General features: G+C 41.8%; 2 protein-coding genes across 11 annotated transcripts in view; both read left to right on the forward strand.

Annotated features, from left to right (window-relative positions):
* Positions 1-16,795, forward strand: part of LOC131447159 (NACHT, LRR and PYD domains-containing protein 12-like) — a 117,101-nt gene extending 100,306 nt beyond the window's left edge. For 8 of the 9 annotated variants that reach the window (XM_058618679.1, XM_058618684.1, XM_058618687.1 and 5 more), the window contains 4 exons: positions 13,694-13,867; positions 13,994-14,167; positions 14,939-15,112; positions 15,350-16,795. In XM_058618679.1, coding sequence (XP_058474662.1) covers positions 13,694-13,867; positions 13,994-14,167; positions 14,939-15,112; positions 15,350-15,416 — 589 coding nt within the window. In that variant the 3' untranslated portion in view covers positions 15,417-16,795. The remainder of the gene's footprint in view (positions 1-13,693; positions 13,868-13,993; positions 14,168-14,938; positions 15,113-15,349) is intronic. The other variant, XM_058618683.1, reaches the window with a different exon arrangement.
* LOC131447162 (transmembrane and death domain protein 1-like) lies at positions 107-3,266 on the forward strand. 2 transcript variants are annotated; one of them, XM_058618700.1, is made up of 2 exons: positions 107-780; positions 2,573-3,266. In XM_058618700.1, the coding sequence occupies exons 1-2, from the start codon at positions 126-128 to the stop codon at positions 2,689-2,691; spliced, it is 774 nt and encodes a 257-aa protein (XP_058474683.1). In that variant the 5' UTR covers positions 107-125; the 3' UTR covers positions 2,692-3,266. The 2 variants fall into 2 exon arrangements, with proteins under 2 accessions (XP_058474683.1, XP_058474682.1); XM_058618699.1 differs by having other exon boundaries at positions 107-871; positions 2,573-3,265.
* Positions 16,796-17,250: the final 455 nt, after the last annotated feature.

The following is a 17,250-nucleotide window of genomic DNA, read 5'->3' on the forward strand; positions in this document are numbered from 1 at the left end:
GGAATCCTGAAGATTCCTTTGAAGAAAAGAACACTTTCATTTCCATGTTCTACAACTGTGACTTTTGCAGGGAAACTTTGTGAATTGCTCGCAGAAAGAGGCGCGTTCACAGTACTTCAGCTGACATGAAAGGCTGGAAACTCTGTCTCATCTTCATCTTTCCACTGCTGACTTCAACTCTTGGAGGAGAGGACACGGTGGCAGAAGACATCGGTGTCCATCAACTGGAGCGATTAGTGGAGATGCTGACGGTAAAGGAGTGCGAAGATCTTCTACGCACTCTCTCCCACCCGGAGGAAAATATATTCCATCGACTTGAACGCCTCTCGCCGAAAAAAAATCTATCAGCTCTTAAGCCCCGCACCAAAAGAGACACATCTTTATTTGTGGACAGTGAGGCTCAGTGTCAGGCAGCCCTCACAGAGTGGCTGCTGCAGTACGGTGACCACACCTACTATGACAGGCTCACACGCGCCTTGCAGCACATTGGCAGAAGTGACATCGCCATTGAAGTGGGGAAGAACATCAATCAGGACAAAGTGTTGAAGCTGAAGCGCTACGTGGACGGTTATCACAAATATGTGAGCTCTTTAAACGTCCCGTCAGTACAAGTGGATCCAAAACAAGATGCAGGTCAGAAGGTCAAGAAAAGAACTGTGAGGGATCTGAGTTGGCGTGACCTTGACCTGATTGTGGAGCGAGCGCCTGTTCCCCCGTACATGAAGGGACCCATGGACGTATTTCTGCCAGTCTTGTATGGCTTCATGATGGGCTTCACAGGTACTTTGTTTGTAGGTGTCCTTATCTTCATTATTGTCAGCAGAAAACAGCTGAGTCATCAACCGAGGGTCAAGATCAGCTCCAGCTGCAGGTACACAGCTGGGGAACACAAGTTTTCTTAGAACAGAACTGAAAATCCTCCTCTTCAGTGATCAGGCTCCGTCATATCTCACAGACATGATTATTCCTTACTACCCTAATAGACCACTCTGCCCTGAAAATGGAGGCCTGCTTGTGGTTCCCAGAGTCTCTCAGAGTAGAATGGGAGGCAGAACTTTCAACTACCAAGTTCCTCTCCTGAAGAACCAGCTCCCACTTTGGGTCCAGGAGGCAGAAAAAAACTCTCCCATCATTTAAAGGTCAACTTGACTAAAGGTCATTTAAAGCTCATCGTTACAGCTGGTTCAAGTGAACTCTGAACCATCACTTACTTATGATGCCATAGACCTAGACTGCTGGACCAACAGCCATTATGCAGCTCGCTCTCTCTCTCTCTCTCTCTCCTTCCAGAGCTTCAACACCACAACTCAAATAATACAACTATAACTAAGTTACTTTATATTATAAACTACTCATTACTGCTAACATTAATATTATCTTCCTCAATCCTTCATCCATGACTTGTCCTTGTCTGAAGGTCACATGAGCAGCTTGAACCAATCCCAGATGGCATTGGGAAAGCGTCATGTCACACCCTGGATGAGATGATGAAGACAATAGTGATAATGATAATTATCAGTCATGTTCATTTTGTGAAATACTCCTGGTCTCTATCTTCACTTTACTCTCGTTGTAAATGTGATGTTTTGTTTGAAGTCTGCTGAACTTGTTTCTCTACATGTGACACCTACTGCAAGTCTGGTCTAAGGACAGAGGGTCTAAAGGCAGAGGGTCTAAGGACAGGGGGTCTAAGGACAGAGGGTCTAAAGACAGAGGGTCTAAAGGCAGAGGGTCAAAAGGCAGAGGGTCTAAGGACAGAGGGTCAAAAGGCAGAGGGTCTAAGGACAGAGGGTCTAAAGACAGAGGGTCTAAAGAAAGAGGGTCTAAGGACAGAAGGTCTAAAGACAGAGGGTCTGAAGAAAGAGGGTCTAAGGACAGAGGGTGTCACTTGTACAGACTGTAAAGCCCTTCAAGGCAAATTTTGTTTGTGATGTTTGGCAATATAAATAAAAATGACTTGAACTGAATGTTACAATGAGTGGACATGACAGAACATGGAACTAACTCACACACACACACACACTCACACATACTATCTTCTTCCATTCCTCATGCACATATATCACATCCAAGTTAGTTTGGGTGATCATGTGATTATCTCATATCCTGCTGTATATAAAAATAGCCACGTGTCAGTTTCATTCTTTCATTCATCATCAACCACTTAATTCTCCACATGAGGGTCAGTGTCACGCTGGAGCCAATCCCAGCTGACACAGGGTGAACGGTGGGGTCACACCCTGGACACGTCGCCAATCTATCACAGGGAGAAAATACACAGCAATAGTTATTATCAAAGATTTGGGAATCTTAAGGAAAACTGGGGTCTCTTTCTCTCTCTCTCTCTCTCTCTCTCTCTCTCTCTCTCTCTCTCTCTCTCCTTATCTTGCAGGCTGCAGGATCCAGATCCAGTTCCAAGGATATTATTATTATCACTTGCAGTGGTATTGTTGTCATTATTGTTATAATTAAAGTTGATATCAGTATAATGAAATCTCTGCTGCTGCTTGTATAAATGACTGTAGTTCTATAAACATGTCATAGCTGATCAGAAAGGTTCTGTCTGTTTCAGGAGTTCCTGGTCTCCCCCTCCTCTCCTCTGTCCCCCATTTTTCTTTCACCCCGACCGGTCGAGGCAGATGCTGCACATCTGTGAGTCTGGTTCTGTCGGATTTTTTCTTCTTCTGTTAAAAGGGAGTTTTTCTGTCTCCACTGGTGTTTGTTTGTTTGTTTGTGTGAATTGTTGGGTTTCTCTTCTCTATATAATAGTGTAAATGTTTCCGTCTCTCTATGTACAGTGCCTTGAGATAGTGTATGTTGTGATTTGGTGCTATACAAATTCAATTGAATTAAATAGTTAACAAAAGTGTAAGGTTGTAAGGTTCTTGATGACGTGTCACCTCTCATCCAGGAGGCTAACCCTAACCCATGGGTAAGTTTGTCCTTCTGTTAGCATCATGTCTACTGTCCACTGTTTTTTGTGATGGTAGATAATTACCCAAGTATGTTCCTGTTGGATTTCGGGAAGAATCTACCCACTTACCCACATGACATCACAAAAAATGTTTCTTATAATGAGCAAAACTGTAAAAAACAAACACTTTTTGGATTCAGGATTCCAGATTTGGTGGCAACCTACATTTATGTTCAGTGTGAGAGGTGCTACTGTGTCCCTTTGGCCAAAGGTACAAGGGGTAACAAAGTAACCAGACCACAGACACACAGTCACTGGAACTGCTCTACTTTTCACTTTTTACTCTTATTCTACTTTGTAGTGATTTTAAATGATTTTAACGTGTCTTTATTGTGGTTTTAGGTTTTAGGTCTTATTCTTAGTGTAATCTAAGAGCAAGAACAATCTAAGTGTTGTTTTGTCGTCTGTAATTGATGAGCAAAGACAATAAAGACGTATTCTTCCATCCATCTTCTACTGCTTTATCCTCCACATGAGGGGGGTGACATAGGGCGATAGGCGGGGTACACCCTGGACATTTCACGATTCAATTCAATTCAATTCAATTTTATTTGTATAGCGCCAAATCATAACATACATTATCTCAAGGCACTGTACATAGACAACATCAAGGAGAGCAGAGAACCCCAACAGTTCACACAATGAGCAAGCACTAAGCATCAGTGGAGAGAAAAAACTCCCTCTTAACAGGAAGAAATCTCTGACAGAACCAGGCTAAGAGATGTGCGGTCATCTGCCTCGACCGGTTGGGGTGAAAGGAAAAATGGGGGACAGAGGAGAGGTGGGGGACCGAAAATGGGGGGAGAGAAAGGACAAGAGGGAGATGAGGTAGAGACAGAAGAGAGAGAGGGAGAGACCAGCAGCAGATATACAACAACTATATCAGGTTACAAGTTTATACAGTTACTGATATCGACTTTTTAATTACAAAATAATAATAATGGTGATGATAAGCGTAGCCACGAAAACTGGATCTTGATCCTGCAACCTGCATGATGAGAATACAGAGAGAGAGAGAGGGAAGGAAGGAAATACACAAACTAGGGAGAGAAAGAGACAAGGTTAATGACATATAAAAAGTCATATTCATACCCTGAGTGTGAGAGAGTGAATGTGCGTGTACCACAGGAAAAACCCCCAGCAGTTTAGTTCTATAGCAGCAAAACTAAGAGATGGTCCAGGTTTCCCTGAACCAGCTCTAACTATAAGCTTTATCAAAAAGGAAAGTTTTAAGTTTAACTTTAAATACAGAGAGAGTGTCCGCCTCCCGAACTATCATTGGAAGCTGGTTCCACAGGAGAGGAGGAGCCTGGTAACTAAAGGCTCTGCCTCCCATTCTGCTCTTACAGTCTCTGGGAACCACAAGTAAACCTGTATTTTGTGACCTAAGTGGTCTGTTAGGGTGATAAGGTAAGACTAGGTCTTTCAGGTATGAAGGGGCCTGACCATTAAGTGCTTTGTACGTGAGGAGGAGGATTTTAAATTTAATTCTAAACTGTGGGTGGAGCCAGTGTAGAGAAGCTAACACTGGAGTTATGTGGTCTCTCTTTCTAGTTCCTGTCAGAACTTTGAATTAACTGAAGGGTTCTAACACACTTGTTGGAACATCCTGATAATAAGGAGTTACAGTAATCTAATCTAGATGTAACAAAAGCATGAATTAGTTCAGCGTCCTGTAAAGACAGAATGTTTCTAATTTTCATAATGTTCCGCAGGTGGAAGAAGGATGTTCTGGAAATGAGTTTTATGTGTGAATCAAATGACATTTCCTGGTCAAAAGTAACTCCAAGGTTCCTCACAGTGGAACTGGAAGCCATGGTGATGTCATCTAAAGTGACAATGTGATCAGAAAGTTTTTCTCTGAGGTGTTTAGGGCCGAGTATAATGACCTCAGTTTTTTCTGACCTCTGCTGAAACCAGCAGAGGTCAGCACCTGTGATCCCAAGAGTCTGCTCCAATCTCTGCAGTAGAATATTATGATCAATGGTGTCAAATGCAGCACTAAGATCTAACAGGACAAGTAAAGAAACTAGACCATTATCTGAGTTACTAACTTTAACTAGTGCTGTTTCTGTGCTATGGTTTAATCTTAAACCTGACTGAAAATCTTCAAACAGGCCATTAATGCGCAAATATTCACATCATTGATTAGCAACTGCCTTTTCTAAGATTTTAGAGACAAAGGGAAGATTAGATATAGGTCGGTAATTAGCTAAAATATCTGGGTCAAGGGTCGCTTTTTTTTAGAAGGGGTTTAATAACTGCTATTTTAAACGTTTGGGGCACATATCCAGTTAATAAGGATAGATTAATTTGAGTTAATATAGAGCTGTTAATTAAAGGAAACACATCTTTAAACAGTTTGGTGGGGATAGGATCTAACTGACAGGTTGATGGCTTAGATGATGAAACTAATGATGTTAACTCAGGGAGATCTATAGGGGAGAAACTGTCTAACTGTGCACCTGGTGCTTCTAAAGCTCTTGTGCTAAAAGATGAGTCAGTCCCAATATGAGGGAGGAGATGATCCATTTTTTCTCTAATTGATGTTATTTTATTCACAAAAAAGTTGATAAAGTCATCACTGCTCAGTGTTAAAGGAATGTGTCAGCCTGGCTACAGTGCTGAAAACAAACCTATGATTATTCTTATTTTCTTCAATTAGAGAAGAATAATAGGCAGCTCTAGCTTTGTGTAGGGCTTTTTTGTAAGCTACAAAACCATCTTTCCAGGCTATATAAAATTCCTCTAGGTTATTGGAACGCCATTTTCTTTCTAATCTACGTAACGTCTGTTTAAGAGCACGAGTATTGGAGTTAAACCATGGTGCTCGTCTCATCTGATTCACCACCTTCTTTTTCAGAGGGGCAACACAATCTAATGTAGTACGCAGTGAGGCCGCTGTACTATCAACAAGGTTATCTATGAGGGCGGGAGTAAAATCACAAAAGGTACCTTCAGATGTACTGACATATGGCACCGAGTTAAATAAAGGTTGCACTGTCTCTTTGAATGTATTCATATTATTATCAGACAGTATTTCTTATTTATGTTATTGTAGTTCATTATTGTACAATTAAATGTGAGTAAATAATGATCAGTAAGGAGAGGGTTTTGAGGAACTATGTTTAAGTTATCAATATCAATACCATAAGTTAAAACAAGGTCAAGGGTGTGATTAAGGCGATGAGTTGGTTTATTAACGTGTTGAATAAAACCTATTGATTCCAACAGCGAGTTAAATGCGCAGCTAAGACTATCACGGTCAACATCTACATGGATGTTGAAATCCCCTACAATTATGATTTGATCTGTCTTAAGCACTAACTCAGATAAGAACTCAGAGAACTCTGATAGGAACTCTGAATAAGGTGCAGGTGGACGATAAACTGTGACTATCATCATTGGTTTCTGTGATTTCCAACTAGGATGAGATAGATTAAGAATAATGATGAATATCCTGGTTTGGGTTTGGGATTGATTAATAATCTAGTATTAAACATTATTAGAAAGCACAACATACACTTTCATTGTTATGCAGATGACACACAGCTATATTTATCTATTCAATTCAATTCAATGTTATTTGTATAGCGCCAAATCCTAACATACATGATCTCAGGTCTGTACATAGACAACATCAAGGAGAGCAGAGAAACACAACAGTTCACACAATGAGCAAACACTAGGCATCAGTGGAGAGAAAAAACTCCCTCTTAACAGAAGAAGAAATCTCTGACAGAACCAGACTCACACATGTGCAGCATCTGCCTCGACCGGTTGGGGTGAAAGGAAAATGGGGAACGGAGGAGAGGAGGGGGACAGAAAGGGGGGAGAGAAAGGACAAGAGGGAGATGAGGTAGAGACAGAAGAGAGAGAGAGACCAGGAGCAGATACACAACAACTGTATCAAGTTACAAGTTTATACAGTCAATGATATTGACTTTTAATAATAGCAGAATAATAATGGTGATGATATGTATGATATGGATAGCCTCGAAAACTGGATCTGGATCCTGCAACCTGCAAGATGAGAATACAGAGAGAGAGAGGGAAGGAAGGAAGGAAGGACACAAACTAGGGAGAGAAAGAGACAAGGTTAATGACATATAAAAAGTCATATTCATACCCTGAGTGTGAGAGAGTGAATGTGCGTGCACCACAGGAAAATCCCCCAGCAGTCTAGGTCTATAGCAGCAGAACTAAGAGATGGTCCAGGTTTCCCTGAACCAGCTCTAACTATAAGCTTTATCAAAAAGGAAAGTTTTAAGTCCAACTTTAAATACAGAGAGAGAGTTTATACATTCAGTCTGTCTGTAATGATCTGCCAGGCTTTGTCTCTGTGTTTCATGTCTTCATAAGTTTTCATTATCAGCTGTTGTTTGCTTGGCAACACACATCATCTCCATTTCTGCATCAATAAATCTGTGATCAACCTGTGTGTGTGTGTGTGTGTGTGTTTCTCAGAATGACTGAAGTCCAGCAGATTAGAGGTTGTGTGGAGGAAGACGAGGACAGAGCAGAGTCTCCAGGACCCAGCGGTCTGTCTGTGAAGAGTGACCAGTCTATGGGAAAACCTTTAACCTTCAGTCATGAACCTGGAGCCTCAGAGACAAAGTAAGAGACACTTTGTCCTGTGAAGAAGTCACAACCAAACCTGTGTCCTCACAAAGACAGAATCACACACACACACACACACGCACACACACACACACACACACACACACACACACACACACACACACACACACACACACACACACACACACACACACAGCTGTTTTACCGTCATAAACACTTTTATCCTGAGAAAACTTGTAACAATGCACTGACAACAAGACAACAACAGACTTTGTTGTGCGCTAAACACAAACGCAAAAAACACAAAAAACGAGTGGAAAACTCAACTAGAAGTGAGTGAAAAAGTCACTAGAAAGATTCATGTGATTGGTTCTACAACGACATCAAAGTCATTTGTCATCAGCTGTGAGTTTTTAAACCAGCTGCAGTTGTCCTTGGGTCACATGACTCACTGCACGTCATCATGATGACATCCATTGTATTGATCTTTGTCTAAATGTTGAGAAATAGCAGGCTTGATCATATTGACCATAACTCTTTGGAAACACTGTATTTCCTGTACTTGTTTGTGTTGTTTTCAGCCGGACATGAGAGCTTCAGCACAGGAATGATAATAGAACGCTTCCATAGCTCTGGAACAACAGGATTCTCTGTCAGTTTTTCAAAGATTGCACAGAAAGCATCATGAAGTTCAGGAGAGCACTTTTTTAGCACAGAGGCTGAGAAACCATCAGGTCCTGTAGATTTCTGACTACCGTCATGTCTAAATGCTGACTGTACCTGTAGAGCAGGGCCGTCACACTCTAATGACCTGGGGGCCAATGAGCGTCTATTCTGGTCAAGAGGGGGCCGGACTACGGAACATAGAGTCGTCAAAAAACAAGTGTTCAGTAGCACGAGCTTCAAGTTAAAACACAATCTTGCATCATGATATCACACGTATACTTTGTGATACTGTTTATGATGCAAAATCAATCTGTTCATATCAAATACACATTTATTTCAAATGACGCAAATAATAACGTGGATGTCGGCAGAGCGAGGTCATACAGCGGCGACACGTGGCGAACCCAGATCAGCACGAACTTAAAGGAAAAGAAAGAAGACGCTCTTCTCCATCACTCTGCTCCACGCTCATGAACTGCAATCAGACGCAGCTTTGATTGAACACGCTCAGTATCACAGGTGGCTCGTCACTTTCACACATGAAGTTTGCCCAACATCAATAAACAATCAATACAAATAAACAAAGAATAACTGAGGGCACAGTTCAACAGTGGACAACTGTCATGAAACCATCAAACTAGGACTGATGATGGGGAGTCGGGGAGTGCAGCAGTTCCCTGACCTCACTTTTGAATCCACCAAACCTTTTGACAACTTTTCACCTTTCATGTGTCGAGTACAAATTGGCGCTTTATAATAATAATAATAATAATAATAAATATTATAACAATATTAATAATGATAATAATAATAATGATAATAATAGTAAAGTAATAATAATAATAATGATAATAATAAAAAAATATTATAGCAATAAAATGATGATAATAATAATGATATCATAATAATAATAATATAAGCATAATAATTATATAATAATAATAATGATAATAATAGTAAAATAATAATAATAATATTATAATAATGATAATAATAATAATAATAATAATAATAAAATAATGATGACAATGATAATAATAATGATGATAATGATAATAATAATAAATATTATAACAATAATAATAATGATAATAAGAGTAAAATAATAATAATAATGTTAATAAGGATAACAATGGTTTCCTCACACAAATTTGTGCCAGGAGCCGTTTCAGCCACTGCCATTCGTGGCTTGGTCCCTAACAAGCTTATTTATATATGTAATTGAATGTTTTATGTAATAAATTTAATAATGTGATCGTTATGAGCGAATGTCTTATTATTAATGTTCTAAAAACATATATTCTATCACCTCGCTGGCAGCTGTGCCTCAGCTACACACTGTGTTTAAAACAAGGTGAGGTCGTCGGCCATGTTTGTATTATAACATGATATTTAAGTGGGGGGACCGCATGTAATCGATTGAGGGGCCACATATGGCCTGTGGGCCGCCAGTTTGGCACCTGTGCTGTAGAGGATCAATCTTTACACAAAGATCAGCGACCACAGGCTGTAAACCTGAAATCTGTTTGTGATCAAAGTGTCTAAACAAAGACCATCATCAGTGATCATGTGATGTTTGTGTTTGCAGAGGTCAGAACCAGAGACAGAGAGCAGAGTCTCCAGGACCCAGCGGTCTGTCTGTGAAGAGTGACTGGTCTATGGGAGAACCTTTAAACTTCAGTCATGAACCTGGAGCCTCAGAGACAAAGTAAGAGACTCAATAAATAATGCTCTCAAATCAATATGATATGCTCTTGAATTAAGATAAGAAATAACCTCCATCTGTTGGAGGGAAACGTCCAAACTTCAGAGCAGCTCTGAAAGCAGCTTCACATCAACAGCTCATTTCTTTTATTTGTGGTTCAAATTGAATTTGACTGGACTTTTGTGAAGGAAGAAGAACTGAATGTGTGTGTGAGCAACAGACTGACCTGAACTGATTCAGAATCTGATGAAACGGATCAATGAGTCAAACCATTGACGAGTCAGAGAGAGTGTGAGGATGAGCCTCAGGGTTAGACCTTTACAACAGTCCATCAGAACCACTGTGAGACAAAGCTGTAAGGATGTCTTCACAGAGACATGTCCACCTGTCCCTGACGTGTCAGTGATAAAGAAATGTCTCCACAGAGACATGTCCGCCTGTCCCTGACGTGTCAGTGATAAAGAAATGTCTCCACAGAGACATGTCCGCCTGTCCCCGACGTGTCAGTGATAAAGAAATGTCTCCACAGAGACATGTCCGCCTGTCCCCGACGTGTCAGCGATAAAGAAATGTCTCCACAGACACTTGTCCACCTGTCCCCGACATGTCAGCGATAAAGAAATGTCTCCACAGACACATGTCCGCCTGTCCCCGACGTGTCAGCGATAAAGAAATGTCTCCACAGACACATGTCCACCTGTCCCCGACATGTCAGTGATAAAGAAATGTCTTCACAGAGACCAGTTTGCTGTTTCTGTGGACAAGCAGACGTCACGCTGTGCTCTGTGTCAGGATGTCCTGAAGGATCCAGTCTCGACCAGCTGCGGTCACCGGTTCTGCAGACGCTGCATCTCCTTATACTGGGACCAGTCTGGTCCACCAGGAGACTCCTGCTGTCCCCAGTGTGGAAAAAGACCCAGGACAGGACGTGGACCACAGAGCATCTTTGGTAAGACTCATAAGGAGAGCAGCTCCCATCAGCACTAGCAGACTTTACAAATGGAAAAACAAGGGAAAACTTAAAAATGTGACTCATGTTAACTCCATGATGGAGTTTAACTCTCTGCTGCCCTCTGCAGGTTGAAGAAATGAAGGTTTACCCTCATTTTGCTGCATTTCTCTCATGATTGTTCTCTTGTATGCAGATTATACTCTTTCCTTCACAATCATCACAGTTCTTCTAGAATGATTCAGTCTTTCAGAATAAAGTTATTCAAGTCATTACAGTGAAAATGTAGTTTTTCATTTGACAACAAACAACATAAAACAACAACGTCACAGAAAAACATGACACTGATGAAAATAATCCTCAGCTGCTCAGATTCTTTGTCTCTTGTCTTTCAGCAGATGTTGGTCTGCAGAAGGTTCTAGATGAACATAAGATCAGTCTGAGGAGCAGATTTGAACATGTGACTGAAGGAACTGAAGGAACAGGAAGTAGAACCCTCCTGAACAGGATCTTCACTGAGCTGTACATCACAGAGGGACAGACTGAAGAGGTCAATACTCAACATGAGGTGATGCAGCTGGAGACGACCTCCAAGAAGAAGACGGTCCAGGACACTCCCATCAAGTGCTGCGACATCTTTAAAGCCTTACCTGACCAGCAGGGGAGCATCAGAGTCGTCCTGACCAACGGCGTGGCTGGTGTTGGAAAAACCTTCTCGGTGCAGAAGTTCACTCTGGACTGGGCCGAGGGTTTGGAAAACCAGGATGTGAATCTGCTGATTGTGCTCTCGTTCAGGGAGCTGAACCTGATCAGAGATCAGCAGCACAGTCTTCTCACACTGCTCCATGTTTTCTATCCAACATTAAAGAAGCTCAGAGCAGAGGAGCTCGCTGTCTGTAAACCTTTGTTCATCTTTGACGGCCTGGATGAAAGCAGACTCTCACTGGACTTCAGCAGCAGGACGCTGGTTTCTGACGTCACATACAGGTCATCAGTCAACGTGCTGCTGACCAACCTCATCCAGGGGAATCTGCTTCCCTCGGCTCTCGTCTGGATAACTTCTCGACCTGCAGCGGCGAATCAGATCCCTTGTACATGTGTTGACAGGGTAACAGAAGTACGAGGCTTCACTGACGACCAGAAGGACGAGTACTTCAGGAAGAGATCCAGAACTGAAGATCTGTCCAGCAGAATCATCTCACACATCAAGACATCCAGGAGCCTCCACATCATGTGTCAAGTCCCAGTCTTCTGCTGGATCAGTGCTACAGTTCTGGAGCACATGTTGACCACAGAGCAGAAAGGAGAGCTGCCCAAGACCCTGACAGACCTGTACTCACACTTCCTGCTGGTTCAGACCAAGAGGAAGAAGAACAAGTACGATAAAGGACATGAGACAAGTCCATGGGAGCTGATGGAGGCCGACAGGGACTTTCTTCTGAAGCTGGGGAGGCTGGCCTTTGAACATCTGCAGGAAGGAGACATCATGTTCTACCAAGAAGACCTGGAGCGGTGTGGTCTTGATGTGACAGAGGCCTCGGTCTACTCAGGAGTTTGTACAGAGATCTTCAGAAGAGAGAGTGTGATCCTCCAGAAATCAGTCTACTGCTTTGTTCATCTGAGTGTTCAGGAGTTTCTGGCTGCAGTCTACATGTTCCACTGTTTCACCAACAGGAAGACAGAGGTCCTGCATGACTTCTTCAGAAAAAAAGACTGGAAGAAAAAGTCACTGGAAAAGGTCCTGCCTGACATCGTCAGAAAAACTTCTCTGAATGTGTTCCTGAAAGCAGCCATGAAGAAATCACTTCAAAGTGAAAATGGTCACCTGGACCTGTTTGTGTGCTTCCTTCATGGACTCTGTCTGGAGTCTAACCAGAGACTCTTAGGAGGTCTGCTGGGTCAGACTCAGAACAGTCCAGGAATCATCAAGAGGGTCATCAAGAACCTGAAGAAGATGAACACAGAGAACATCTCACCTGACAGAAGCATCAACATCTTCCACTGTCTGACAGAGATGAACGACCAATCAGTGCATCAGGAGATCCAAGAGTTCATGAAGTCAGAGAACAGAGAACAGGAACTCTCTGAGATCCACTGCTCAGCTCTGGCCTACATGCTGCAGATGTCTGAGGAGGTTCTGGATGAGTTGGACATGAACAAGTACAACACATCACTCCAGGGAAAACTCAGACTGGTTCCAGCTGTGAGGAACTGCAGGACGGCTCGGTGAGTTCAGACATGATCAATGACATCATCAGTCAGTGATGATTATCAAATATTCTTCTCATTCTTCTCACGTTGTGAGTCAGCTGTGTTGTTTTTCGGCACATGTTTTAAGTTCAAAGTGCAGATTTATCAGCTGCTTGTGATTCTTGCTTTGAACTGAATGAAAACACTTATTTACTGTTAAAAGGAATTCTGGCTATGAAGACTTGTAGTTCTTAAAAGATAAATGTTAGTATCAGTTATAATAAAGTGATATAAAAAACCTTCTTGATGTCTTTGTTTTTATAAAATTTGTAAAAATAGTTTAACTTGTAGGTCGCCATTGTTGTTGACATCGCAATGCACTCTGGGTAGTGTTGTCATAAAGTTGCACTGGCAGGCTTCGGGACCCTGGTGTGACTGTTCAGCGACATAAACATGTTATTTGTTCAGCCATTTCAATTTGAACCTGAACAAAACAGTAATGTCATTCATTCGTTTGTATGAGGAGCATTCTCTCTCTCTCTCTCTCTCTCTCTCCCTCTCTCTCTCTCGCTCTCTCTCTCTCTCACACAGTCGTTGTCTAAAGTCTCATGTTTTATTCTTTATTCAGGTTGAGGGGCTGCAGATTGTCAGAGATCAGCTGTTCTTCTCTGGTCTCAGCTCTGAAGTCCAACCCCTCACACCTGAGAGTCCTGGACCTGAGTGAGAACAAGCTGAAGGATTCAGGAGTGAAGCTGCTGTGTTCTGGACTGGAGAGTCCACATTGTAGACTGGAGACTCTGGGGTGAGTTCACTGACTGAAGCTGCTGTTGTTTTTTTAAACTTTCATTTGATATTCTCTCTCTCTCTCTCTCTTACGCTCTCACACACAGTCATTGTTCTAAAGTCTCATGTTTTATTCTTTATTCAGGTTGAGTCACTGCAGATTGACAGAGATCAGCTGTTCTTCTCTGGTCTCAGCTCTGAAGTCCAACTCCTCCCACTTGAGAGACCTGAACCTGAGCAGGAACAAGCTGCAGGATTCAGGAGTGAAGGTGCTGTGTTCTGGACTGAAGAGTCCACTTTGCAGACTGGAGACTCTGGGGTGAGTTCACTGACTGAAGCTGCTGTTCATTTTATTAATGTAACCCTGGCCTCGTGCTGTTTCTGACGCCTCTCTGCACCTGGAGACTCTGTGTTGTGTTTTAGTGTTTGTCAGCGGGTGTGATGCTGAGGGGCAAGCCGGACACACGGTGGCTTTGACCGCGCCGTTTATTTCTCCATCTCCGTTTCACTCCTTTCGAGTACAGGAAAAACATTCAAACATCAAAATTTTATGATAAAAACAACAACGACCGCAAACGTAAATAACTGTACAACTTAAAACTAGCCACAAAGTAAAGTTATATATTTCAAAGTTGTTCAGACCATTCATCAGAATTACTCAAAATATTCAAACTACATTAGAGAGAGCAGAAATACATTAAACCAAGTAGCTTCAAACATGGTGGCCTATAAAGGACAAATGGCTACAATTGCTAAACCTTCCTGAGGGCAAAAATAATGTACCAGAGCCATCTATTGATCAAACTAGGCAACTGCCCTACATCAACATTAATCTCATTTGATTCACACACAGACACACACACACACACACACTCAGGCACACACACACACTCTCTCACACACTCACACACTCACACACACACACACACACACACACACACACACACTCTCACTCTCACACACACACACACACTCTCTCACACACTCTCACACACACACACACACTCTCTCTCTCTCTCCCTCACACACACACACACACACACACACAGACAGTCGTCGTCTAAAGTCTCATGTTTTATTCTTTATTCAGGTTGAGTGGCTGCAGTTTGACAGAGAACAGCTGTTCTTCTCTGGTCTCAGCTCTGAAGTCCAACTCCTCCCACCTGAGAGAACTGGACCTGAGTGAGAACGGGCTGCAGGATTCAGGAGTGAAGCCTCTGTCTGATCTCGTGCAGAGTCCAGACTACAGACTGGAGACTCTGAGGTGAGTAGAGTGTTAGAGTCAGTGTCCACTTTGATCAGTGTTGTACAACACACACACACACACAAACACACATCATCATTGACATAATGCATTCCCTAACCCTTTACTATAAGCTAACCCTTCACAACTAAATGCCTAACCCTAAAACCAGGTCTTAACCCTGAAAAACCTTTAAATACAGTTGAAACCAGAAGTTTACATACACTATATCTATATTCCAATATATCTATATTCCAGAATGCAGCAGATCAGCTGGTATACAGCTCACCAACGTTGCTCCAGTCCCTTCACTGACTTCCTGTAGCTGCTCGCATCCGCTTCAAGACTCTAGTGCTTGCGTTCCGTGCTACAAACGGATCCCGTCCAGCCTACATCCAGGACATGATCAAAACCTACACCCCAGCCCGCCCACTCCGCTCTGCATCAGTAAACCGGCTCACTGCCCCCTCACTGAGAGGATCGTAGAGGCATTCACAGAACTCGAGACTGTTCACTGTCCTCGCTCCCAAATGGTGGAACGAGCTCCCCATCGACATCCGGACAGCGGAAAGCCTCCACATCTTCTGCTGCTGACTAAAAACACACTTCTTCCGACTCTACCTTGACTAAGACGACAAAAAAAAACTTGCTTATACATCGCACTTATGACTAGAACTTCATAGTTTGGTTTACTTGAAGCTCTTACTTACTTCTAGCTCTTGTTTGTACCCAAATGTTTAAATGCACTTATTGTAAGTCGCTTTGGATAAAAGCGTCTGCTAAATGACATGTAATGTAATGTAACTATATAAAAAGACACATATGCTTTTTTTTCTCACTGTCTGACATGAAATCAGACAATCACTTTTCCTGTTTTAGGTCCGTTAGGATTACCAAAATTATTTCTGTTTGCTAAATGCCACAGATTATTATGCCTTTAAACAATTTGGGAAACCCTAATGAAGATGTCATGTCTCTGGAAGCTTCTGATTCTGGTTTATTGACAACATTTGAGTTCATTAGAGACACACCTGTGGATGTATTTTAAGGCACACCTGAAACACACTGCTTCTGTTTGTAACATCATGGGAAAGTCATAAGAAATCAGCCAAGATATCAGGAAACCATTCAGTAATCCATCCTTGCTCACATGCCAACAGTGCTTTGGGACTCCCCTCTAGACCCCTGTATTAACCCTTAGATGCACTTCAAAAAAGTAACATCAACACACCTAGAGCACCATTTGGAGCTCATAAAAGTACACAGCTACAAAAATAGTATACATTTATATTTTTATACATATATATATATATTCTTTTAGGTTTTAGACAAACATCTAAATAAATCTCTCAAGATCTCTCAAGGAAAATAAGGAATGTAAACGACAGAATGAATCAATCCCAAGCATCAGAGATAGGCCAAGCTGAGAAAACAGACAATCAAACAGCTCTTAATATATGTGACGGGTTGTAAATAGGTTCTGTTAAAATTCCTGCACAAATCGGGATAGCACCCTCTGCTGGTGTCATTGTCACATTATGGCACAGTGCCAAAAGTGCTGAATTATGGGTAATCCACAGCTGAATTTGTGATAACTGCTGCAGATGGTGTATATTATGATCTTAAATTCATTAAAGCCCACCACACCACGTTTTGTTTTGCTGCATTTCTGTTGTGATGCAATAAAGGAATGAATGGCGTTTATTTGGCGACGAGTAAGTCATTCATTTCGGGCTCAGAGTTGAATGCTAATCGTAGCCTTTTCTGCTTAGCTTCTGATGCTACTCCTGTGTGTTGTGGAGGGCAGTTTATGTCTCCGTCCGTGATGTCCACATAGTTTTCCTGATACAGTCTGGTTTACCCAGTTTGTGTTGTTTTATATAATGTGGAAATTATATAATGTTACTGCAGAAACTACATTCCAGTGTCAGAGACACTTTATTATTTTCATATACTTTATATTTACACAGCAGAAATGTTGCCTTAGAATCTGAGTTTGTAATTTTATTTTATCTAAATATAAAAGAGACAATGATGCATTGTAAGACATGGCGCCAGCTCTGCTAGTGTTTTTGTTTGCTTAGTTCAATTCTTGTGTTAGTTTAGGTTTAAAGTCACGTTAAGTTCATGTCACTTTTGGTGTGGGTTTGATTTTCACT

Source organism: Solea solea, chromosome 20 (assembly GCF_958295425.1).
Source record: "Solea solea chromosome 20, fSolSol10.1, whole genome shotgun sequence".
Classification (NCBI taxonomy): Eukaryota; Metazoa; Chordata; class Actinopteri; order Pleuronectiformes; family Soleidae; genus Solea; species Solea solea.

What these genes read in the sequence shown, in the direction of transcription:
- LOC131447162 (XM_058618699.1), top strand. Translation starts at nt 126, where the DNA reads ATGAAAGGCTGGAAACTCTGTCTCATCTTCATCTTTCCACTGCTGACT. An exon ending in AAGATCAGCTCCAGCTGCAG is followed by an intron (nt 872 to 2,572) that starts GTACACAGCTGG and finishes TGTCTGTTTCAG; the next exon opens with GAGTTCCTGGTCTCCCCCTC.